Source organism: Molothrus aeneus, chromosome 9 (genome assembly GCF_037042795.1).
Source record: "Molothrus aeneus isolate 106 chromosome 9, BPBGC_Maene_1.0, whole genome shotgun sequence".
NCBI classification, from domain to species: Eukaryota; Metazoa; Chordata; class Aves; order Passeriformes; family Icteridae; genus Molothrus; species Molothrus aeneus.
Genome location: NC_089654.1, coordinates 26,344,114 through 26,368,431, shown reverse-complemented (window position 1 = coordinate 26,368,431; position 24,318 = coordinate 26,344,114). Strand labels below are relative to the sequence as shown.

The 24,318-nt window shown below is 41.7% G+C and overlaps 2 protein-coding genes and 1 long non-coding RNA gene across 3 annotated transcripts in view; 1 reads left to right on the top strand and 2 right to left on the bottom strand.

Moving 5' to 3' along the window:
• RABGAP1L (RAB GTPase activating protein 1 like) overlaps positions 1 to 18,366 on the bottom strand; it is a 232,786-nt gene extending 214,420 nt beyond the window's left edge. The window contains exon 1 of the mRNA XM_066555794.1: positions 18,276 to 18,366. The gene's annotated coding sequence lies outside the window, so the exon portion shown is untranslated. The remainder of the gene's footprint in view (positions 1 to 18,275) is intronic.
• A 218-nt stretch (positions 18,367 to 18,584) lies between these two features.
• On the top strand, positions 18,585 to 19,478 carry LOC136560130 (uncharacterized). Its single transcript, XR_010784088.1, has 2 exons — positions 18,585 to 19,127; positions 19,217 to 19,478. It is a non-coding gene; the product is annotated as an uncharacterized lncRNA (long non-coding RNA).
• Positions 19,479 to 19,969: 491 nt separating this feature from the next.
• Positions 19,970 to 24,318, bottom strand: part of CCDC180 (coiled-coil domain containing 180) — a 29,662-nt gene continuing 25,313 nt past the window's right edge. Inside the window, exons 35-38 of the mRNA XM_066556069.1 lie at positions 24,151 to 24,262; positions 23,807 to 23,912; positions 23,138 to 23,276; positions 19,970 to 21,763 (exon numbers count right to left, since the gene is read on the bottom strand). Coding sequence (XP_066412166.1) covers positions 21,632 to 21,763; positions 23,138 to 23,276; positions 23,807 to 23,912; positions 24,151 to 24,262 — 489 coding nt within the window. The 3' untranslated portion in view covers positions 19,970 to 21,631. The remainder of the gene's footprint in view (positions 21,764 to 23,137; positions 23,277 to 23,806; positions 23,913 to 24,150; positions 24,263 to 24,318) is intronic.

Here is a 24,318-nt window from a genome sequence, read left to right as displayed (position 1 = left end):
GAACAGGTGTTACTTAGGATGTTAGCAGGAACAGAAAGTTTAGCAATTTCAAACCAGAAAAAGCAATTGTAGGAACTAGACAACTTTCAATACTGTAGTATTTTCTATGATTTTTGAAACTACAGCTAACATGCTTTTGCCCTTTCAAAGACTTGGCTTAGCATAACTTACATGCAATTCCTCAAAAAGCTTTGCCCTTTGCCTAACCAAGCCACAGTTTTACCCATCTACCCATTGAGGGCATCACATGTAGGAACCCCAGAAAAAAGTATTCAAGTTCTTTAGATAACTGACTTGTACAGCATAAAAACTCATTAGAAGTGCCTCTAAACAACAGCTGGAATACTCAGAGTGGCGACACATTTGGATGAGCAGTTTCACACACTCTGGCACCTTTCAGAGCTCCAGACCAAGCACAAGCAGGAATATTTTCCTGACAAATGATGTAAGCTGAGTTCCACCCAGCCTACATAATGGACTCACTGCTGCATTAGGTTTTGCTTCAACTTTTTAAAAGCATCTTTGCTTTAAAGATTTCCTTGACAAGAGAAAGACAAAGCTTTACCACACAAGATTTTTAGTGCGTTACACAAACTATATTAACTACATGCATTTTTTAACAAGTGTTGTAAAAACATTGCTGAAGAGCTTGTTTGCAATAAACAGCAAATCTAGCTCAAAATACTAATTTCAAAGTAAATCCTCTATATAAAAGCGAAGGTCAGGTATTACAGAAGTCTTTGAAGGCAATGAAAGGCCTTTAGTTATGGTCCCCAAATACAGTATATACTCTGAAGAATCATTATCTTTGCAGTGACATCAGCACTGGAAAAAACAAAAGAGGGGACTGTCAGCCACATTAGGAGCAAAGGTCCAGGCTATCGGAGACCACTCTTCCTCCCACTGCATACCTTGACAGTTTTTTGTGTTCTAGTCTAATTAAATTTAATTTTTGAGCTAACTCATGGGAGAGTAACACAGAAACGCCAATGAAAAATGGTTTTACTTTATTTATCATCAGTCAAATGCAGATTGCTAACATCAGATTACCAACAATTCTTTCTGTGAAAAAGTAAGAACCAACAGGCACCATGTGGACTATGAAGTGTTTTCTGTAGCAGTATTTCAATAATAAAAGGAGGAAAAATGTACCATTTGTAAAGCCAAAGAAAAGTAGGATCATGCAAATACAGAAGCATACTGATGCACTAAATACTTATTCTTGCCCCAAATGGGTAACTGGGGATTAAGAGAATTTCTGCTTCCTAAATATTAATCTGAAAGTAACTATTATAAACATTAGATGACTGGGAGGAGCTCCTTATTCAGGTCAGATAAAAGCAAGTGCAAGAAAGTGTAGAGCATGCTGTGAAATTGAGTTACAAGGCCTTTCATGTGTTTAATAAGAGTGTACTCCAAGCCTGCCTTCACAAGCAGCTTAAAGCACCACAGCCAGTGCAGACACACACCTTTTTCTACACACAACTACACTAACTGGATCAATCCCAGAACCCTTCATTCCAGACCACTCCAACCTATTGCCAGTGCTCCCCTCTCCCACTGCAGTACAAAACTTCAGCTTCAGTTTGGCAGTAAAACACAAACACAAGCAGACCAGGCACTTAGGAAAAGCTTTATACACCATATTTTATGATCAGTCTTTGACCAAAAATAGGTTTTAATGCCAGAGATGAACTATCATGACCAAGTCATTTCTTCAAACAAAACAATTTAAACTCTAACACAAACCTTACTCAGGAGTATAGCTGTGATTCTCATGAAGACTATTGAAATTTACATCACCTTAAGTAGTAAGCTACATAAAGAGAAAAATTTTCTATTTTTTCATTATAAAGACATATGATCGAATACTTCAGCCAAGTGCTTTTGAGGAAAAGCAGTAAAAAGAATAAAAATCTTTCTAAAAGAATAATGCATTAATATTTTTTGAGGCAGAGAGAAACATCTGAAGCAGTTTTTTTCTTTAGTAACAAGAAGAGAGACATGCACTCTGGACTTTCCAGTCACCAGCAGTCAGTGGATGGTCACTCTCACTTCCCTTGTGCCATTGGCTCTAGTCCTCTTTTTTACTCACCACCAAATTATTCACTTCAAACCTCCCTTTTCCCACACATGTAAAGAAAAAAAGGACAGCTGACATACTAGACACGAACAAAATCTAGGAGCAGACTCCTACTACTAAACTCAAGCATCTCATTTCTTTTAATTGTCCTTTTCGAGGAAAAGTTTTAAGTTAAGAATGCAAGAATTTATTTCTGACAGCATTAGTCAGAACATATAGAAGTTGTTCAGTCCACAATCACATCAGGTTTACTCCCTAATGACCTCAACAGCTGAATGCTGGCTCAGAATCCTGAGGAATGAGGTTCAGCATTTGCTTTACCAGCTTAAAGTTTCTCTGAGGGCAGCAACCAGCAGTGAGGAGCTGCCAGTCAGGGACAGGAAAGAATAAATCCAAAGCACTTCAGCTGCCTCAGCCCCAAGGCAGTTTCTTAGTTTGAGCTGCTGGTGGAGTTTAGTTTAAGTTACTGGTGGAGTTCAGTTCCAAATGAAAAATACACTCTGTTCTGCCAATGGTGATCCAAGGATTGCAACCTCAGGTCAGACGGTGCCTTCCCAAATCCTCAGAGCCAGGAGTCAGAGCAGGTCCTCCAACAGCATCTTCCAAAAGATGACAACAAATTCTGCTGTCAAAGTTCTCTTCACAGCAGGAAACACTCAGAAGTGTGTACTGCTACTGTGAGGAAGTCATTGCTACAAAAGAGGTACCTTGAACAGTCATGCTCCTTCCTATAGAGAAGGATCTCCCCCCATCCTTTGGTGAATAATATCACACACATGTAAAAAAAAAAATAAGGATCAAATGCACAGGAGGAATTTTTTCTAAATTCAGTGAAAGAAAGCCTACTCTGATAAAAGAATTATTTTTTTTTTTTAAAAATAAGGGTTTCAGAAAAGGTTTTCTGACAAACAGATTTTAGGACTAAAGAACTTTTGAAATACAAAGAAATTATTCAGACATAGTTTTAGGAGAGACTGTGTGTGGAAGTGTGGCATGGTGTGTGGCTCTTGCTCCAAAACAAATTTTAAGTCATAGGGCCAACAGGACTGCAAAAAAGCTGCTGCTTTTCTCTGTGAGCTTTATGATGTAGTTTTGGTCAAGCCAACCTCTCTGATGTGCATCAGCTCCCAGTGTTTTGCTTATACACAGTCCTGGATAAAAGGTAACTAAGCCATACTAGAACTGTTTTGGGTCCAGTGATCAGAACTTACTTTCACATATGTTCAGTACTAAGCTGTGGAAGGCTCAAACCCAGCAGCTTCCCCACTTCATTCCAGAGAGACACCCCAAGCTCACTACAGCTGCCTTTGTAAAGCAGCCTAAGTGATTAAAGAGCAAGAAAGGTGAAGAACAGTGACTCTAGAACAGCCAGGGGGACTCAGCACTGAATCAGAGCAAGGGACACAGGACAGAAACCCTCCTGATTCCTTCCCTCCATAACCCTTCCATGCATTCAAACTGAGCCCAGACTTGCAAAAACACATCACGTGCACAACACAAACAGCCAGGCAGTGATGTACATCCATGGGACTGCTGAGCACCACAGGCCAAGGCACTGCTGCAACACACACTCATCATGCCAGGAGAAAGAATCTAAGGTTCTGGAAAGACACTGACTTTCCTGAAGGAAACTGCTTTGCAGACCTGATAGATTCAAAAAATTCCTCTGCAAACTGGTCTCCAAAAGTAAACATAATTTTTACATGAATCAGTCTTCTGAAGTAGGCATCAGACTTTTTTGTATTTACTTCCAGTTTGTGTTCAATAAATATTTCAAAGTTACTCCTCCAGGTCCCTGTTGGTTTGTGGAAAGTAAAAAAGTCTTTTGTTTCAGTATTACAAGCACCTAAAAATCAGAAAATGTGGAGCTATGAAAAGGCAGCAATTAAGGGAGATAAAGGCTGACCAGCAGTTATGGGAGATAAAGGTTGACCTATTTTCAGCAAGCAACAAGAAACATGCTTTGAAAGGAAGTTTCTTACCTGCTTGAAAGAAGACAGTCAAGAGCAAGCTAATTAATACTTTTTTTTAGCAGAGAAACAAAATCATCCTGTATTAAAGACAGACTTGTATTAAAGGCAGGCTTCAAGGCCATACAGTTTGCCTGACAATCTCAAACTGCAAAAAAAACCCCAAAACTGGGAAATAAGTTATACCTATTTTTAGAACTATGGTTCCCCAAGAGAATCTCTGGGACCTTTATGAAGGGGAAGGTCCAACAGAGCTATGCAGAAATTTGTCTTCTGCTAATTGAAGCAGAAATATACATGAAAAAGCATGATTTATTCCCTTTTTTGAGCGACAGGATACAGTGCAGGACAGCAAAATGAGCATTAAACTGACCAGCCTTGCCATCACTCCATGACTCACATTTCCAGATGACTGCAGTGGTGTGGTGACTCTCTCACCCCTTAGGGAACAGGACATGGACAGTGCCTCACACACAAACACAGAACAGAAATGTATCTAAACTCTGCATTAGCCTGGCTCCCACCCCATGAGCTCCCTGCCTTTAATGGGGACACCTTCCCCAGAAAGCCACAAGTGCTGCAAACACACAAAGCTTCACCTTTTCAATGCTTCTTCCCTGAAACACTAAACAACCTGATAAAATTCCATGATTCTCTACATTGAGACAGTACAACTCACCAGCTGCTCCAAACCCCTCTATTCTGACTGACATTTGCAGAAGAAAATTCTGGATGTCATAAAATCATGTCAGTGTTTAAATCTCACTGACCACAAAAGCACCACAATTTCAGCTTTCATCCCAACTTCTCTCTGTGTAATCTTTTTATGAGAAACTGTCTCTGTGCTCATACTACAAACTGTTGTATTATCCACAAAATGTTTCCCAGTCTTATCTTTGGCAGTGAAACACTATGTAAAGAACATAATGGAAAAAACAACCATTTATTTGGCTTACTGATATGATTTCCCAGGAATAAAACTAACTTAATGAGCAACAGAGCTGTATCACTGTATTTTAAACACATGTAGATTAAAAATCCTTATTTCCAGAAAAGCACTGTTAAGAACAAAAATCTTTTCAACTTAAAAAAAAACAAAACCAAAAATCAAAACAAAGCCACAAAAAATAAAGCAAAAAAACCCCACAACCAGAAAGTAACCACTAGCTTATTTTGGCAACACTGTCTCCTCTGACAAAGCAAACCCTCACTATGTAACCAACAGCAAATAATTAGTCTGTTCATGATGGCAAACTGTTTGGAATTGTTGTACTGGGTGCCTAGATACAGAGGTTTTTCCAGATCTTTTTATACTTCAATAGCCAAAAATCAATCTCATAGCCAAAGAACAACAATTCAAGAAAAACAGAATCAAAAGAGAGCTCCACAAACAAGAAAATGTCTGTTCTCCTTCAAAAACATACTACATCTGCCTCTCCTCAAATAAATTATAAGCAGCACTTGTCAAACACACCTCAGTGTGAATACTGAGACATTTGGTGGAAAGGAGAGAACCAGCTCTCCTGACTTGAACCTCTGTGTGACACACAACCCACTGAACCACTTAAATATTACACAGTCACACTGTGGAGCTGCTTGAGGGACAAAAATACTGCTTTTATTTAGCTTAAAGTTAAAACCACAGAGGTAAAGATCCATTCCCATAGGAATGGTGGGCATATGGAGCATGACTCAAGCAAGGCAAACTGAAAAAAACTGATCTCAAGCCCTAAAATGTACAAATTGGGTGGCAGAAGCACCATGAACATTAGATGAAATGCCAGGTAAGTGGAAGCATATCAGGAAAGCTGCTGGCTACAAAGGCAGCCTCCCAGCAAACTGGGGGCCTTCCTTCTGTTTACTTGTACAACTTGAGCAAGCAGGAGTCATGGATGACAAGCTGCACCTCAGACAAAACAAAGGCAGTGGGATTCTTCTGAACAATTATTTAAATAAATTTTCAGGCCTAAGATTTGTCCATACACAGAAGAGAGACATCAGTAGGAGAACAGAGCACACACTTGCCTCTTCCTGCCACAGACTGATTCATGTTGTTTCAAAGCATAGCTGATGTTAGCTTATCCAATTAGTGTTTAACCAACCTAAGGAAATGTAGTTTATTCTCAGCAACTTAGGAGAAACTTTCCTCCTCTACAGTTATTCCCTTGCAAAGAGTACAACAGTGTAAGTGTTCTTCTGCTACTCTATAGGGATGGTGTAATTTATTAAAAACAAAAATAAACCACCAAACCACACTTTATACATCAGGTTCTGGCAAACAGGTTTACTCATTTAAGCAAAAGCTCATTCTATCTCAAGGATAAAGCAACTCTAGAACACTTTCACACTGTTTCCCTGACATCAACTGAAAGCTAACACTTTAATTTCTACAGCTGGTAATTGGTTTTTTAACTTTGGAAAATATACAGTAGCAAGTAAGAGCATGCAATTTTTCAAAGCTGGAGATGGCAAACCCAAGTTGCTTTTTTTGTCATTGCTACATGATGCTTGCAGGCAGCATTCAAATTGAAACCAATCACCAGCCAAGTCACCAAAGTGTATCACCACTCAAAAATATAATGACCTATATTCCAGATGAAAGCATAAGCATGATGCAATCCTTGTTTTAAGGAGATTATTCAATGGTTTATTCCCTACCTGTAAAAATAACAGTGTGGGTTTAATGCAGCCAGCGGAATGACCTCTGCCCATTAAATAAATTGAATATTTCAACCAGGAATTTTCCTCACATGCTGCTATGTCCAGAAATAATTACATGATGTAGAGCAAAAGAGCCCATATGGAAGAGCAGTATGAGACAAGGCAGCAGAGATCCCAGGTGCCAGTCCTCTTCTGTGCCAACCAAGTGCCTTATCCTGTGGCACCACAGCACTGAAACCCACCAGAAATCCTGACTCCCTGCCCTGCACTGACTGCCTCCAGGGTTAGTAAAATCCTTGCTCCTCCAAGGCAGAATTGGAAGTTATGACAATTATTACCTTGAGGTTTGCAATGTGCATTCTGGGAATAAATAACAGCAAAAAAATCTTGCAAAAATACAGCAGAAATCATTAATTTTCTTGATGCAATTCTCTTGGCTCACATTAGCCAACAGTCATGAACAAATCCAGTACCTATCTGATGAGGCTGGCTATCCAGAGCAGTTTGGATTTTAAGTGCTTCATCATATTTATAGTTTGATATATTCACTTGATTGCATAAAAGAAGACATGAGAAGGCAAAAATCTGTGTTTACTGTGCCTTTTTTTCTTAATCAGAGTCTCTCTCTCAAAGTTTCAGAGAGCTTCCCAAACATTACCACACTGTACCATCAGTTTCATCATAAATGATGCATGGTGGTCATTAAATGCAGACGTAAAAACTTACTATCCGTGTTTACATACTGAATACTCCCACAAAATACTTTTACTTAAGGAAACAAACAAAGTCACAGGCAGCTAATCTAAAAGTAAAAAAAAAAAATCACAGAAAGGTGAAATGGTCAAACAAAAGGGCCATGCTCTAAGAAGTGGTTATATAAACCCATCTCTTCTACAACCTTGCTTTCAGCATCCTGCCCCTGTCTCCTTTAAGTTCAGAGTGTTAAGCTATGGACAAGCTACTGAAAGGTCAAACACACAGGTAAGAGATTGCAACTACCAAAGGCAAGAGTGCCTCAATCAGCCTCAGAGGCAGAGCTGCCCTGCCAGGAACAAACCATGGAATAAGGAAAGCAAGTTCAATGCAAAGAACCCAAACCTGTCACAGCACACGGTGCAGTCAGGATGGCCAGGATACACAGAGTGCCACCATACAATGTCAGAAAGCTTCAGCCCACACAGAGCACCACCACACCACCTCAGAAGGCTGCAAGCAGCTGCCTTTCTTGTTCTTTAGCCCAGCCTTTTATCCCCTCATGTTCACACACTGCACCTGTGCGCCCTCTGCTCCCTTTGGTGGTTGCTCAGTGCCCCGGCTCATTGCTGCCAGTGCTGCTCACAGCTGTAACCAATTGGGGATGAGGCTGGGCCAGCCCCACTCCCAATCACCCCAAACTGTGTGCCTACACTAACCTGAATATGAAGAGTGACCTAGAAGAGCACCAGCATCCCACCCTTTATCTGAGTCAGAATCAACTCTGTGCAAAGTCATCAGTGGGGTGTTCAGCAGCCCCAGCAAAAGCAATGATAATAAACTGCACAAATGCACTTTGCAAATGCAGAATTGCTGTGGCACCTCACATGAATTTCCTGGGCAATGTACACAATAACTCACCTGCTCTGTCCATACTCCCCAATGAATCCCTTGAGCTCAACTACTGCCAGAAATAACAACAGAATCACAAAGGCCAGAGAGAGAAACTGGGAGAGACTTAAATTTGTCTTATTACACCCTTTGATTTCTCTGGCTACTGTCAAAAGCTCGATTCTAAACCCCACTTCAGTCTGACCCCTTTATGTTCAGTGTGACTTACTGATATCTCTATGTGATGAAAGAAAAGAAGAATCAGAAAGGGGAAGCGATAAGGGTCAATAGCAAACTATTAGTCCAAAAAACTATGGAGCACTTCCAACTTCACATTACTGTTTCAAAACTTGACAAAAATATTTTCTTGGACATTTTGATCAACTCACTTCCCCTCACAGTTTTTATCCACATCTAATAGGAATAAACACTAAGATTGAACCTTCAAAACAATGTAAAAACCAGTTGGTGACTTCCATTCCTTACTTGTTTCCTCAGAATTGTTTAACAGTTATGTCCAAGAATAATTCTAGTTATCAGTTCCTGACTTCTTGTGAGTTTATACTGCCAACAGTAATTTTCAACAATTAGGATCAAGTATGGCAGGCTTAAAAACACCTCTTATGGTGTGAGTGCACCTCTGTGAGCAAACACAAACTGTCTACAGAAACAGAAGGGACCAATGTCACCAGACTGCCTGACCCAAGTTCCAAAAACTCCAAAACCAACAACTGCTGGCACACACAAAAACTTCTCATTCAACTCCACTGCTGTTTTGCACTCCTGTGCTCACAAACACTTAAGTTCAAGCAGAAGGACTGAAAACCTACCCAGGTTTCAGTAGTGTCTGGAAGATGCAGGAGGTGGAAAATGGCCTTAAAAAAAGCTGCAAATCTTTTTACCTTCTCTGCTAACACCACACTTCACTACCAAGCACCAAAGTGAGCACAGCAATGCACAGAACACAGACCAAACTCAGCAGCCAGGCAGCACTGCCACCAACCAGTTATTTGAGAGTTCTCTTCAAAGTAACAGGAAATTATGAAAGCATTCACCAGTGGAACAAAATAAAATGAAAGGTTTACAGAATGAGAAAAAAAAATCCATTTCCTGCCACATGCATTTCAGGTCAGTCAGTCTAAATCATATAATCCAGTATTTGTTTCTCAGTAACAGCGAATTAAAAAAACTCCAAGCTTCTAAGGAAAAAAATACCAGCTTGCAGCATTCAAACTCTTAATAAAGGGAAATACACCAATATCTTACTTAAATACAAAGAAAAGTAATTATTTTCCAATTATTTTCAAATTTTAGTCAGCTCCAAATTTCTCCACCAACTTCTAAATTAAAATTCTGGACCTTGTACTTTGTATCTAAATACACACAGGAAGAGACAAAGCACTAGACTATTTGCATTTTATTTTCAAACTGATTTGCCTGCAGAGGCCTGAGCACTGAAAAGGCACAGCATAGCCTTTGCCCTTAATTAAAATCTTGGGACAAGAATAAAGAGTTGGAAGACAAAGAGAAAAATAACACATACATACTTTTAAAATTATAATGTATTTGTATTTTTTACAAATTTGTGTACTGCAATAGATCTGTGGACCTCAGCAAAATAATTCTGTCAAATATCAGAAAAAAACAGTAATATTTTGCATAGGCAATAGAAGTATAAATTACTGTACTACAAACTATCTTACTGAAAGTAAGATTAAAATTACTGAAGTACAAACTGTCTTACTTAATATGCTGAAATAGAGGCTAACAAGACACCAGATCTCTGCAAAGTGCAGTAATCAAGTCAAAATATTTAAGCTGATCATCTTTAAACTGTTTTCCACTGAAGGAACTTCAGAAAAGGCAGATTGCTACAAAATTTATAACCCAAACATTCAAACCCACCTGGAAACATGCCATTCTTACACCACTGTGAAGCTCTATCACCTCCTGAGTAATTGTACTCAGCAGAAAAGCAAAGCATTCAAATGTAACTACTTCTCAAATAAACACTGTAGGGAACAAAAGAGGAAATTAATTTCTGGTTAAAACAAAAACCAATTTATCAGAACAGGATCCATTTCCCTAAACAGTAGCAAAGATTATCAAAACTAACTATACAATTAGTTTATACTAAAAGTCAATCCTTTGAATAAGATTCTTGGACAAGGCCTCAACTCCCATTCTTTTTCCTTCCAAAACAAAATAAATTAAGTCATATGCATGGACAACTGCAACAGATCAGCATCTGCAATTTGCTTTCTACCCGCAAAATTGTGGCTGTGTGACTTAAGGTACATACAATAGACATGGCCTAATCAGAAAGGTCAGCAATACTTGAACTGAAAGCACAGCTACCCAACTTAGCCCAACACTCTGAAAGTCAGAGGTTTAAGCATCACCTACCACTGACAAGAAGTGTAACCTCAAGACTATCCCATAATGACTAAGTAATTTTCTTCTGGAAACTTGTACCATCACACCTTGCAATAGAACATACAGAGGTTTTGGTGATGAAAATATAAATAAATAAATAATAAATACACACACACACACAAAATGTAAGAGACATTCTGAGAGTCGTGTTTATTTATTTACCTGCAAGAGAAGACCACGGATTGGTCATGACTGGTTATTCAAAACTGATTTCTTTCATCAAAAGAATTAATAGTGCACAAGTTTTATAGCACATGCTGAGAAAGGGCTTTGTTGTCAGTCACATTCACACTGATTTCATTCCTCACCTGTGCACTGATACACTGTATGATAGAAACCAACTCATTTCATTTCTTAACCCAAGAGTGACATGGAAACCTTACTAAGCCATTTAGCAAATGGCCTTCAAGATCCACTCTTAGGTTCACTCACTTACTGAAATCCTGTCCTGACAGTTTACTGCTTCTTAAAAATACCTTTCTCTTTCCTTTTCTCTGCCCTTTTACCTTTTCTTCTCCAGTTAGAAATCATGTGGGAGATACCAAGAATTTGAGCAATTAAGACAGGAAGCTGTCTACCATTATTAGTAATTAGGTTTGCTATTTAAGAGTTTGCCAGTAGCCTAATGTAAAATGAAAGATCACACATGATGGCAAATGTGCAGATTATAATTTTACCATTAATTACCACAGTTAATGTGCACTGTTTTGCATCAAAATGTAACTCCACTTCAAAATCTTTCTACTATAGCAGAAAACACCTCAGAACTCCCAAGCATGCTAAAAAGGGTATTTCTAGTCCACACAGACTAAAAATATTACCCATATTATCCATACCAAAGCCCTACTTGGACAGAGCAGCCAGACCAGTAACTGACATACCCAAGGCTTTACCTTCATACCACTGAATCACCAGAACATCAGCAGGAATCCACTTACACCAGTCAGGAAACTGTAGGATACATCAAGCACATGCAGAGGGTTTAAACTAACCAAGAACATAATTTCATACTGTCTGCACAGATTGTAACTCAAGAACTCACTCCCTTATTTGTCTTGAATAAAAAATGCTTCAATTTCCAAAATTTTAGTTTATCCCAATGATTTCTCAAATGGATTCCTGCATCAACAGAAAATAATTATATTAATTCCAACTGGAAGCATTTATGTACAGATGGCATTAAATATTTATCCACCCATCTTGCTGTTAAATATTAACATCTCCTTTTCAATGAAAGGGGCAAGGCATACACTGAAGATGTACATTTCTACATGGAGTTAGTTGTTTTAGTGATGAGGGAAGAAAATTAATTTAAAAAAAAGAGAGCTGTGGATCATTTTTCTCATTGCTTTGTCTCCTTGGTACAAATTGCACTCTACATCTCAGGCAGGGCTTACCCCCTTATCCAAGAGCGTGATACTCCTTGCTGCTTGTTTAGGGGGAACTGAAATCTTCCATGCAACCACAACAAGCTGAGGTTAGAATCATTCATTAACCAACACTTCAACTAATTTTGAAGTTTTACCTATTCCCAGATAGAAAAGTTTTGATCTCTGCTTCACAAGCACCCAGCAGGCAGATGCTGGAGAAGCTACCCAAGAGCAGCCCAAAGACATAAGGTTTAAAATGGCATTAGGAAAAATAAACACTGGCAGCAGAAGGAAAGGTAAGGGAGAAGTGCTCTCTGTGCTCAGTGGAACAAGTCACAAGTCACCTGTTAACAAAGTACATGGAGTAGGATGACATACATTTTTAGCTTGTTTTTGCCCTAGTTTTCACTGGCAAGGCCCACTCAGAAGCCTTCCAGACCCCTGAGTCCAGCAGCAGTCTGCTGGAGTGAGAAGTCCCCTCCAAAAGAGAAAGATGAAGTTTGGAAGCACTTCAGGAAACTGAAAATATACAATCTATGTAACCAGATGGGCTATATCTAAGAATCCTGAGGGAGCTGGCCAGTATAGCTGAGCTATCACACTCTACCACTTTTTGAAAAGGCCATGAGACTGTGAGAGGCTCCTTCTGACCAGAGAAAAGGCAAATATCACAACCAATTTCAAGAGCAAGGAGGAGGATCCAGGCAACCACAGATCAGCCAGCCTAACCTAAGTCCATGAGAGGATTATAGAGCAAATCCTCCTGGAAGGCATCCCTCTGCTCAAGGAGCACAAGAAGATGACAGGGAACAGCTTCTATGGATTTACCAAGGACAAGTGATGCCTGAAGAACACAAGAGCTTACTGCAAGGGCATCCCTCTGCTCAAGGAGCACAGGAAGATGACAGGGAACAGCTTCTATGGATTTACCAAGGACAAGTGATGCCTGAAGAACACAAGAGCTTACTGCAAGGGCATCCCTCTGCTCAAGGAGCACAGGAAGATGACAGGGAATAGCCATCATGGATTTACCAAGGACTGATGATGCCTGAAGAACACAAGAGCTTACTGCAAGGGCACCCCTCTGCTCAAGGAGCACAGGAAGATGACAGGGAATAGCCATCATGGATTTACCAAGGACTGATGATGCCTGAAGAACACAAGAGCTTACTGCAAGGGCATCCCTCTGCTCAAGGAGCACAGGAAGATGACAGAGAAGAGCCATCAGGGATTTACCAAAGACTGATGATGCCTGAAGAACACAAGAGCTTACTGCAAGGAGATGACTGGCTTAGCAGAGGATGGAAGAGCACAGGACACAGAAGGCCATTAACAACAGTCTCCCACAGCATCCCTACAGCCAAACTGGTGAGACAGGCATGGGGGAAGGGAGCAGTGAGGTGTTTGGGAATTTGCCTGGACCGCTGAGCTGAAAGAACAGCCACAGCTGTACCAAGCTCCATCCAAGCAGTTGCAGTGGCATCCTGTAGGGATCACCTGAATGAAACCAGCAGTACCACCCAATATCTTTAGGAATCATCTAGATGATGGGACAGGCTGCATCCTCAGGAAGTTTCCAATGACACCAAAGTGGGAGGAGTGGTCAGCTCCACTCAGACCTGGCCAGGCTGGAGAAAGGCACCAGCAAGACCTTGTGAAGTTCAGTGAAGGCAAGTGCTGGGTCCTGTATCAGTGGCAGAACAACCTTCTGTGACAAGACAGGCTGAACACGAACTAGATAAAGACTCACTTCTTCAGAAAAGTATTTGGAGATCCCAGCAGACAAAACTCTGAAAACAAGTCACCAGTATATGCTCATAGCAAAGGCACCTGAGCACAGCATGGGCTGTATGCAGGAGTTCAGGCAGGAGGCCCAGGGAAGGATCAGTCCCCTCTTTTGAGCACCTGTGAGGCCGTGTTTGCAGTGCAGCTCCCTGGTGCAGGACTCACACAGACACTCTGGAGCAGGTCCAGTGGCCAAGCTGCCCAGATGGCAGGAGCACATGGTGTACAATGAGAGGCTGATGGAACTGAGTTTGCACAATCTGCTCAAGAAAAGAGCTCTACAGAATCCTTATTACTGTTAGCTCTCTAATGAAAGGCTGCAGAAAAGAGAACTGGACTCTTCTGGATGATGGACACTGACATGTTAATAGGCAACAGACACAAGTTGGAAAGTAAATTTCAACTAGCTTAAAGGGAGGGAGGAAATAAAAAATCACTGTGTGCAGTCAAATGTGGAAACAGATTGCCCAGAAAAGTGTTAAAGGCTGGAACAATCTTATCTAAATTACTCCTACTTTAATATATGCAGGGAGCTGGATTAGGTGACCTCCAGAAGCCCCTTCCAACCTAAATGACTCTGTTTTAGGAATTTACTATTTGACCTGCCAATTATTCTATATTAGAAACTTTCCTTCAGCAGGTTTTGCATCAGGTTTATTACTTTCAATCATGTGTTTCAAAATTCCAGTTCTCCTGTACATACAGTCAGCCTACATCCAGTGTTGTACACAGAAATGTACCTATCTCTTATCTTCTTGCCCTTAGAACTTCTTCCCTTTGTACTGCTGTGCTTCCCCCACAAACAAGGAACATGTTTTCAGCATCAGAAAAATTCTGCACTTTTAAGCCTACTTGATCTTAAAAAACCCACACTTTCTTCAATATTCTGGCTCATGATACAGGGGTGACAAGAGTAGGAAAGGAGATGGCTGTGGCCCATCTCATTGTGGCAAAAGCTGCTTTTTCCCTCTGACCACTTAAAAACATTAGAAAGACAGTTATGCTACTTTTTCCAAAGAGTAAGAAATATTCCATGAAAGACAATCTAACATGTTTTCCACAAGGGCCTTACTCACCTCTCAGAGCAATCTATTTTACTAAGCAGATTTTGGTGCCCCATTTACGTATTTATGTTCTGTTTACAAACAGTCACACCCAACAAACTAGTTTGTCAGCATCACAAAGACCCCTCTGGGAACACTCCTGACAGCAAATTTAAATAAACACCTTAAAAGCCACAGAGCTTTTCTAATGATCTACACATTGGTTTTGTTTCTCTTTAAAGTTAAGAATACAGAAAAAAGGTGAAATAAATAATTTTCAAACATGTCAGTCTTTTTTATGGACTAGGACTCCATCAAAGAACAAAGAATCCCTTCACCAATCCAATTTACAATAATGGCTCCTTCAACAGCTGTACCAGTATAACAGAGTAAGACTGAGACTGGAACAAACTGCCAAAGGAATGAATTTCAAAAAACACATCTTATAAAAATATACTTGAAAACAACTTAACCTTCACTAAAAGGACCTTCAGGAAGCTCAGTGTTAATGCCTGAAAGGTGCATTTTAATTCTCACTTAATAGGTCAAGATTAAAATTCATGGGGAGAAGCTGAGAATTATTACAGGAATGATTAGTGTAGCTGGTGGCCCAAAGAGCAAACAAACCTTCCATGGTGTATTTCCACACATTTTTGCATCCTTTTTGTTAAAAACACCTTTTTTTTTTTGTACCAAGATCAAGAGTGCCAATAAAACCTATCAGTCCATGGGGTGCATAAAATGAGCATAATCCCATGACAAATTAATCTAGACTAGAAATCAGAAAGTGTGTAATTACTAAGGTCAGTCAAGTTTGAAATAGCCTTCCTATTACAGCAGAGGTAATAGCAATATACAACTAATTATTTTGAAATTAGAGCTGAACAAATTTACAAAAACCCCTAACAATGCTGAGATCACTCCCTGAAATTAAGAACTCACCAGAAAGTTCAGAGAGCAGAACAGATGAACAAAGGAGAGAGAAGAAGAAACCCACAGCAATTGCTGTGGGCCCATGGAAGAACACAGACACATAGATGGCTCTTGAGTCCATTTAGTGTTGTCAAAAGCCAATAAAAAATTACACCATGGCTTCATAATCAATCTAAGACAGTAGTGACAGAACAAAACAGAGCCCCCACCCTTACTATCATTGCTACCTTCACCACAAGTCAATCAAACCCACAGTGTAGGTTCTTCTAGCAGCACTGGCTTCTGCCATTAACTCAGTGACCACAAAGCCAGGTCCCAGCTGAGGACATCACAACACCTGAGACTGCTCCACTCTCTCCCCTGCCAACACAACTTCCTCCTCTGGACTGAGCCCATATCCACATGGCCAGGCAAGTGAGCTGGGTCAGGAAGTTGTTGTAATCAGAGTACCTCAGGGAACAGAAAAAAGAGAAATAGAAGTACATCTTTTTAACCAGATTAGTTCTTTTTACTCACTTCCTGACTGTGGAAGTCCCTTTGATGAGACAAGAGAAGGAGCAGCCACAATGCAGACTGCCTTGAAATGCCAGGGAGTACACCAGGAACACAAGAGAGCCACATTATAAACTTGATCTTTTTGCAATTCCCTTACTAACACCACCACAACCTAATCTGTGAATCACTTTTTAAAGAACTGAATACTATTTTTAACAAAGCAATACATTTCACCATAACCATCTTAAAGCAAACACTACAGAGCAATTTTTACAGTTCTCATATGTACAGCCAAGCTGTTCATAGCCCCTGAGTCCTTTTGGAAAAAAAGCAGTTATTTTAAAAATCAAATAAATAAAACAAAACTAACCCAGCATGATTTTCCACCTCTGCCTAAAACAGAAGGAAGTAGTGGAAGGCTCTGTCACTCATGAGTTTTGGGGTTCATCAGCTGGTGCTGGCTCCTCTCCAGACACTCACTGGCAGGATTCTGACAACACTGGAGTCAATTTGTGCTTACTGTAACTGTATTTGTAGTCTTTTCAAGTTTAAACTACAAAGTAAGTTATTAATCATATAATTATTACCATCTAACCCACATAAACAGAGTTAGCTACAACCCTACTTAAAACCTAGGCAGAGGCATAATTTGCAGAACCAACCTTATAGGCCCAGTAAACCTTTATACAATCTGGAGGCAAGTTGGTCTGACAGGCAGTCAGGATTGGGCCTATATGACAGAAGTTTGGTTAAATAAAGCCACAGGACCTTCTCTGCTTTTAAAAGAATAACAAAATGTTGCCTGTACCATCAACAAGACATCTCTCTGGAAACTGAAAGCACACCTGGCCCTTCTGAAAGTTTTAGCTGAAAAACATCGTGGTTGTGAGACTAGAGCATGACAGTGAGAGAGACAAACAATGCTTACCCCTAAGCAAGTTATTTCTTAATTGTCGCTAGATTTTTTTTTTCTCTGTTTTAAAGAAGAGTTTTGAATCTTTTTTTTCCCCCTCCTAGGCACACGATGGATGGATACAGCTGTGAAATGCGGTAGGATATTCCTTATTCACAGTACTAGCAAATCAAGCACTCGTGGCAACACAGCTTCGAGAGAGTGACAGCAGGAGCAAAGTACACACGACACTGCAGGAACTTGTGCAGGAGGAGAGTCAGCAAGTCCATTTCCTTCACTGCCGTCCCTGCTTCAGGTGGTACCAGCAGGTTTTCAAGTACTTTTATCTAAAGACAAGAATTTTCTACCAGCTTACGGGTCGGGAGAGAGTGGAAGAGGGCTTGAAAAAATAAAACAAACCACCAGAAATGAAACAAACAACCGAGGAAAGGAGACAAAAAAACGGAAAAGACAACCAGCCGAAAACAAAACATAACGTAGATGAAATTAGATGAAATTGAATGAAATTGAATAAAATTGAATGAAACAGAATTAAACTGACATGGGCATGCAGACGCCCAGATTTAGGACAGTACTTTGCTAGTCCGGGCTCTTGGGAAGTGACTTCACTTTTCCCGCGGAGGAGGCAGGGAGATGAACGCTTCCACAGCGCTCTCGCATTCCTGACCACGAAAACAACTTTATTTTTTAAATCCTGCCCTGTGCTCCAGCTCTTCTCCTCCCGGAGCGCCACTGCCCAGGCAACTCCACACGCACACACAAACACCAAATAACACGAAGCGGCGGAACCATCGGCCCGCGGCCAGCGAGGAGCCACCTCGGGTCAGCGGGCACGATCTATCTGTCTATCCCCCGTCACACGGGCTGGGCCGGCGGCTCCCTCTCCTCCCGCGCCCGTTCTCCTGAGGGAGCGGCGACCTCCCCGCCCGCGCCCCTCATGACACCCGCTCCGCCCCGCTCGCCCCGGCGAGGCAGGCCCGGGACAGCGTCGCGATCTCTCACCGCTGCAGCCGGGCCGTCCTCCCCGCGCTGCCGCTGCCTCCAGCCCGGCGGGGCCGCGCAGCCGCCTCAGGGCCGGGACAGCGTCGCCCACATTCCGGCGGCGAGAGGGCGGGCGGGTGCGCGCGCACGGCTGACACGGCGTGAGGGCGGGAGGGAAGGAGGGACGGCGGAGGGGCGGCAGGGCAGCCGCTCTCGGGCAGCCGCTCTCGGGCAGCCGCTCTCGGCAGCGACGGCCCCGCCGCCGGCAGCCCGGGGCCGCTGCGGGCTGCCCGGGGAGTGCGGGGGGCGAGCGGCTCCGCGGCCGGCCCAGCCCGGCTTGCTGGCTTGTGCAGCCCCATGGGAGTGCCCCCTCTGGGACACAACTATAGAATGGTTTGGGTTGGAAGGGGGTTTAAAGACCATCTCATCCCAGCTCCTGCTATGAGCAGGCACAGCTTGCACTAGAGCAGGTTCCTTCAAGCTCCGTCCAGCCTGGCCTTGGACATTTCGGGGATGGGGCAGGCACAGCTTCTCTGGGGAACCTCTGTCAGGGCCTCACCACTCTCACAGGGAGAAATTTGTTCCTAATATCTAATCTAACCCTGCTCCCTAGTGGTAAGCAATTCTTCTGGGTCCTGGTAAGTACATGCTGTTGTAAGTAAATTCTCCCTGTAAGTTCCCTTCGGGTACTGAAAGGCCACAATGCCTTCTCTTCACCCCAAAGCCTTCTCTTTTCCAGGCTGAACAATCCCCACTCTGTCAGCCTTTTATAACAGCAGAGCTGCTCCATGCCCCTGATCAGCCTGGTGCCTTCTCTGGATACTGCAACAGGTCCGTGTTCCTCCTCTGCTGGGACCCCAGAGCTGGAGGCAGGTGAGGTCTCACCTGAGCAGAAGGGCAGAATCCTGCCCTGTGCTGCTGCCCATACTGATTTTGATAAATGCTTCTCTCCCACCCATCAGAAAGCATCCAGCAGGCACTGAAACGTGTCAAAATCCTCTCCCACAACTGAAGGACAATGGAATCAACCTATAAATCATGGTGCTCTTTGGCAAAAATGAATTAAGCTTGCCTTCAGATTTTGTACCCTGGTCTTGCCAAGTGGGGTAGATTGTGTTTGCTTGGTGGTTTGGTGTGGTTAAGCAAATATTTTAAAAGTAAATATCTATGCTTAATTAAGTATCACCATTGTTTATGTTTAAATAAAATATGTTTAAATTACGACAGCTTGTCTTGTTGGGTTGTGTGTGAAACAAATTACATTTAAATTACCCCCAGCATCTATACAGCTTGTCTGTGTTCTCCCCATTTCAGATGCAGTTCAGCAAAATCTTAAGGAATGTCAGGTCACAGCCTTCAATAAAACAACTTTAGCACAAAAGCCAGTGGTCTGTGTCCTGTTGCCCCTGGGACAGCCAGACTGCCCATGTAGGCATTGATTTTAGGCTGTTTTCTTGTCACTGGGGGCGAGAAGGTTGTTTGTTACACAGTCTTTTTTGAGCTGAACTGTCATAAAAAAGCCTGTCTCAAAGGCAAGCAGGCAAAGGAGAGCATTTCACAGGGAAAAAAAAAGAAAAGCCAGACTCTCTGGCCAGCTCCCCATTTAAGAATTTTTACCATTTGTCTATAAATGGTGTAAATTAATTTACCTCCAGATTACTTTTATCCCACCACAGGTTTAGATAAACCACAAAAACATGGGGAAATCAGAAGAATTCAGGGAGAGGAGGAAAATTATTTTAATGACTATGGCAATAGAGAAATAATAGTAAGAAGAGAGTATCCCTGGCACTGTACCCAGGCACTGCAGACTGGTGTAGGAATAAACAGGTGGGTAATAAACAGGAGGAACAGAAAATCCAAAGAAGGGGCAAGGGAAGGACAGGGAGGGGTAATGCCATGGAGGGGCAAGGTAAGGTAAGGTAAGGAAAAGCCAAACAAGGGAGGGGCAAAACAGGGCAAGGGCAGGCAAGAGAATGAAAGCTGAGGGGGAAGGCTACAGCAAGTTAAGGCAAGGCAAAGAAATACAGGGAGGAGGTCAGCAAGGCAAGGGATAGGCAAAGGAAGGAAAGCAAGGGCAGGATAATGGAGGGAGGGGGAAGGAAGGCAAGGCAGTAGAGAGCAAAGAAGGGGCAAGGCAGAGGCAAAGCAAGACAAGCCAAGGGAGGGGCAATGAAAGGAAAATGACAGCAAGACGAGGGAGAGGTAGGCAAGAAAGGGCAATGGAGGGGTAGGTAAAGCAAGGGAGGGGAAAGACAAAGAAGGGGCAAGGCAAGGAAAGACAAGGGAAAGGAAAGAGAGGAGTAAGGCAAGAGTGGAGCATGAGATGGGCAAAGAAAGGAAAGTGAATGTAAGGCAAGGGAGGGGCAAGGGCAGGCAATGCAAGAGGGCTCATGGGGGACAAGGATAGGCAAGGCAGAGGAAGGGCAAGGTAAGGGATGGGCAAAGGAAGGAAAAGCAAAGTAACACAATGGAGAGGCAAGGTGAGAAAACACAAGAGAGGCAAGGCAAGGGAGGGGCAAGATGGAGGCAGGGAAAGGCAAGGAGGGGTCAGTCAGAGAGGCAAGGTAAAGCCAGGCAAGGGAGTGGCATAGGAAGGGCAAGTCAATACCAGGCAGAAAAGGGAAAAGGGAGAGGAAAGAGTGGGGCAAGGGAGGAGCAAAGCATGGCAAGGAAAGTAAGGGGTAACAGAGGGGCAAGGCAAAGAAAGGGAAGGGAAGGGAAGGCAAGAGAGGGATAGATAAGGCAAGGCAACGGAGGGGCCGGCAAGGCATGGCAATGAAAGAAAGTGATAGGCAAGGGTAGGCAACACAAGGTAGGAGAGGATAGGCAAGGAATGGGAAGGGTAGGCAAGTCAAAGCTTGTTCAACCAAGACAACATAAAATGTGTATCTTTATCAAGCTGGTCATCTCCAATCAGAGGTGTCTGTGCAGAGGTGCTTGGCCACAGGGGCCTTGATGCAAGGGTGCTTTGTTAGGGATGGTTCTCTTTCACACCTTGGGGAGTTTTCTCATTCATGCCTTGGGTAGTTTTCAGACCAAACCAGCTCTCAGGGGCAAAACTGCAACAAAACCTGTAAACTCTGCTAATAAATATGCTTTAAGTGCCCTTGCACAGAGGGTTCATGTGCACAAACACATGTGCATAGTACCAGACAATACTGTAAGCCAAGCCAGGTGGTTATGTAAAGATGAGCATAGTAGTAGTATTAAGACTGCATATGAAGAAACAAGTGGTAACATGGCAAAACAAACAAAAAGGCAAAATGTAGCTTCTTTCAATGCAACAGATTAATAAGATAAAAGGAAAAATATCAGTGACATTCATACAAATTTGTCAATTTACACCAACAAAGCTCAGCAAAAAGTGACTGATCTCAGATGTAGAGTCTCTTTATCTTCCGGACAGATTCTTCCCACCAATCACTCCAACGCTGAATTGCCAGCAGCTGAGCTGCACTTTCTTCCTTGATCTGGGCAAACAGCTCTTCAACTTTACTTTTGTATTTCTGTATAAAAAACCCCCAACAATTAAGGAAAAAATTAGTAGTGATGAAATAAAATTTATTTGCCTAAATCCATGTACTGATCCATTGTGTCAGAAGACTACATAGAGGCTACTTATATTTTGCCTTTGACAACAGAACTATATGAATAATTAACTATTAGCTGTGTTCCTTTTAAAAACTTCTGAAATTAAATTATCAGCAATATTTAAATTTTGCTAAAATGCAAGACCTTCATCTCACTTCCATTAGTTCCTAAGAGTAAGGAGTTGCCTTCTCTCAAGACAACACAGGATGAACTCAGACTTTTGCTGGAACTTCTTAACTCAAAAGTATGAACTGAGCTTTACAAAACTGCTAAAAAGTTATTTCCTCTAGACAGAAACTTGTAGACTACTATAAAAACCTCAAGGCACTTTATTATTCTTAGAGTCCATGCTAAAAACATAAAGTACTGTATTTTTAATGCAACAGACATGTAGGAAAACACTCCTGTGGTGTGCATGCATTCTATATTTAATCCTTTTATCTAACCATTTGTATCCAAACAACGACATTCCCTTCAAATCTCTGCTGTAATCAGGTTCCTGGGCACCAGAACTAGATACATAAAACACACATGCAAATTGATAGCTTTGATGGCATTTGCCATCATTGACAGTATATTTTACATTCTCCTATTAAAACCAGATATTTTAAAAAAGTTAATTTAGTTCAGTGGGAGTACAATTACTTCCAGGTCAGATGTATAAAGACATCTCCAAGAGATTTAAAATAAAAATATTCTCGTAACTGCTAAGCACTGCTGTTTTGAGAACCATTGTCTGTGCCAGTCAGAGGCAGAGTTGTCTGCATTCTTTTAACAGACTCAGTGAAGAAAGAGTGATTATTTTGATGGTGGAAACAGTAATCTGTCAGAGTTGTGGATATAAGATAGATATGAAATATTTTACAGCTCTTCATCTTTTATGGGAAAATCAGCTTTTGTGATCTAAGGCTGGAGCTAAAAGCTTCAGAAAGAAAGGTGAGTGAAAACAAGCAGGACAGGGGCACAGCTGCTTTTGGAACTATGATGCTGCCAGAATGCAGTGTCCTGTTTCTGACACCATCCATACTTCTCTGCTGAAACAATTCCCCTTTGTCATGTCTCTGAATGAGAAGACTCCATAAGGAACCAACCCTGTCTGCTTCTGACAGCATCACAAAGAAACAGACATGAGAAAAGATTCCTTCACACAGATATTATGGCCTTAAGATCAGCAAACATGGTGTACTTTAAAAACTTACACACACAACTAAGATTCTGTAATTGTCTTCTTAAAAAACCAAACTCACAAGAGCAGCAGCCCACTCAAGAGTCCTTGCCCACAGACCCACCTTGTATGCAGCTTGTCTTGCATCCACCACTGCCAGATGGCCCAGGGTAGTCTTAGCTGTTGAAACTGATGCAGTTCCTCTGCAAAGAATGTAGTCTGGAGTGTCAGGAACAGAAGTCTCGGGTATTCCTGGCCAAGACCTATAAAAAACCAAACCAACCAAATCAAACTCAGGAGAAAAGAAGTTAAAAAAGAGAACAGATCATACTAATTCATGTTACTTGGACTAAGGTGCCAAAGATCAATGTTATTTTTTTCCCCATAAAAGGTTCACTCTAAAAACATCTTTGTTTAGTACAACCACCTGTTCTTTTAAAGCATCAGGATCTCTCCACAGTATAGAATTCATTTCTTCTGAACAACAATACACAGACTATTCATAGATCTGAATGTAATGAATTGATAACTAGTGGCAAACAAGTGGCACAGCAATAGCAGTGACATGGTATTGTTCTACAATACTATATGTAATTCACTTTTATTTGGATCCATTGCAATCCTTTCTTTAAAATCATTGCCCACTCAAACTACTCCACTACTAGTTCAATAACATTACTAATGATGAGCTGCAGTTTCAACAAGTGCAGCAAAAAACTATTAGGACAGGGCTTGATATGAGTTCAGAGCAGAGGAATTAGCCAGAACAGTGTCCAGTATCTCTACATACTACCTCCTTCCTCGTTTGACTGACTGTTGAACTTTGGAGGTTCCTGGAGGAAGTTCAGACTGTTTACGACACATTAAAGTTGGCATCTTCTCAGTGGGTATTTCAGTTCCTGGGAGGTAACAGAAGATATGCTCAGCAGAAACAAAACAATGCCAGGAATACAACTGTTTTGGAATAATTGTGCAACTCAATGCTCTTCACACTCAAGAAATAGTTTTGCATGCTTTATTATGCAAATCTTTTAATTTCAATCAAATAATAGCAAAGCCTCCTCTTCCTAGGGACAGACTGCTGCAATCTTTGACAAGGGAGAGGAGGCCTGAACAAGCAATCTCTTCTTTTCTTACCTGCTACTTTTACATCATCGACAGTGATGGTATCATCTAGGTCCAAGAGGAGCTTTTCAGTCAGGGCAGCCAGTGCAGAAAAAAAGTTCTGAGCACACTCAGCAGCACAATCCTGTTGCAACATTGGAGACAAGTGAGAGGAATTCCTTTGATAATTGGATCTCCTCT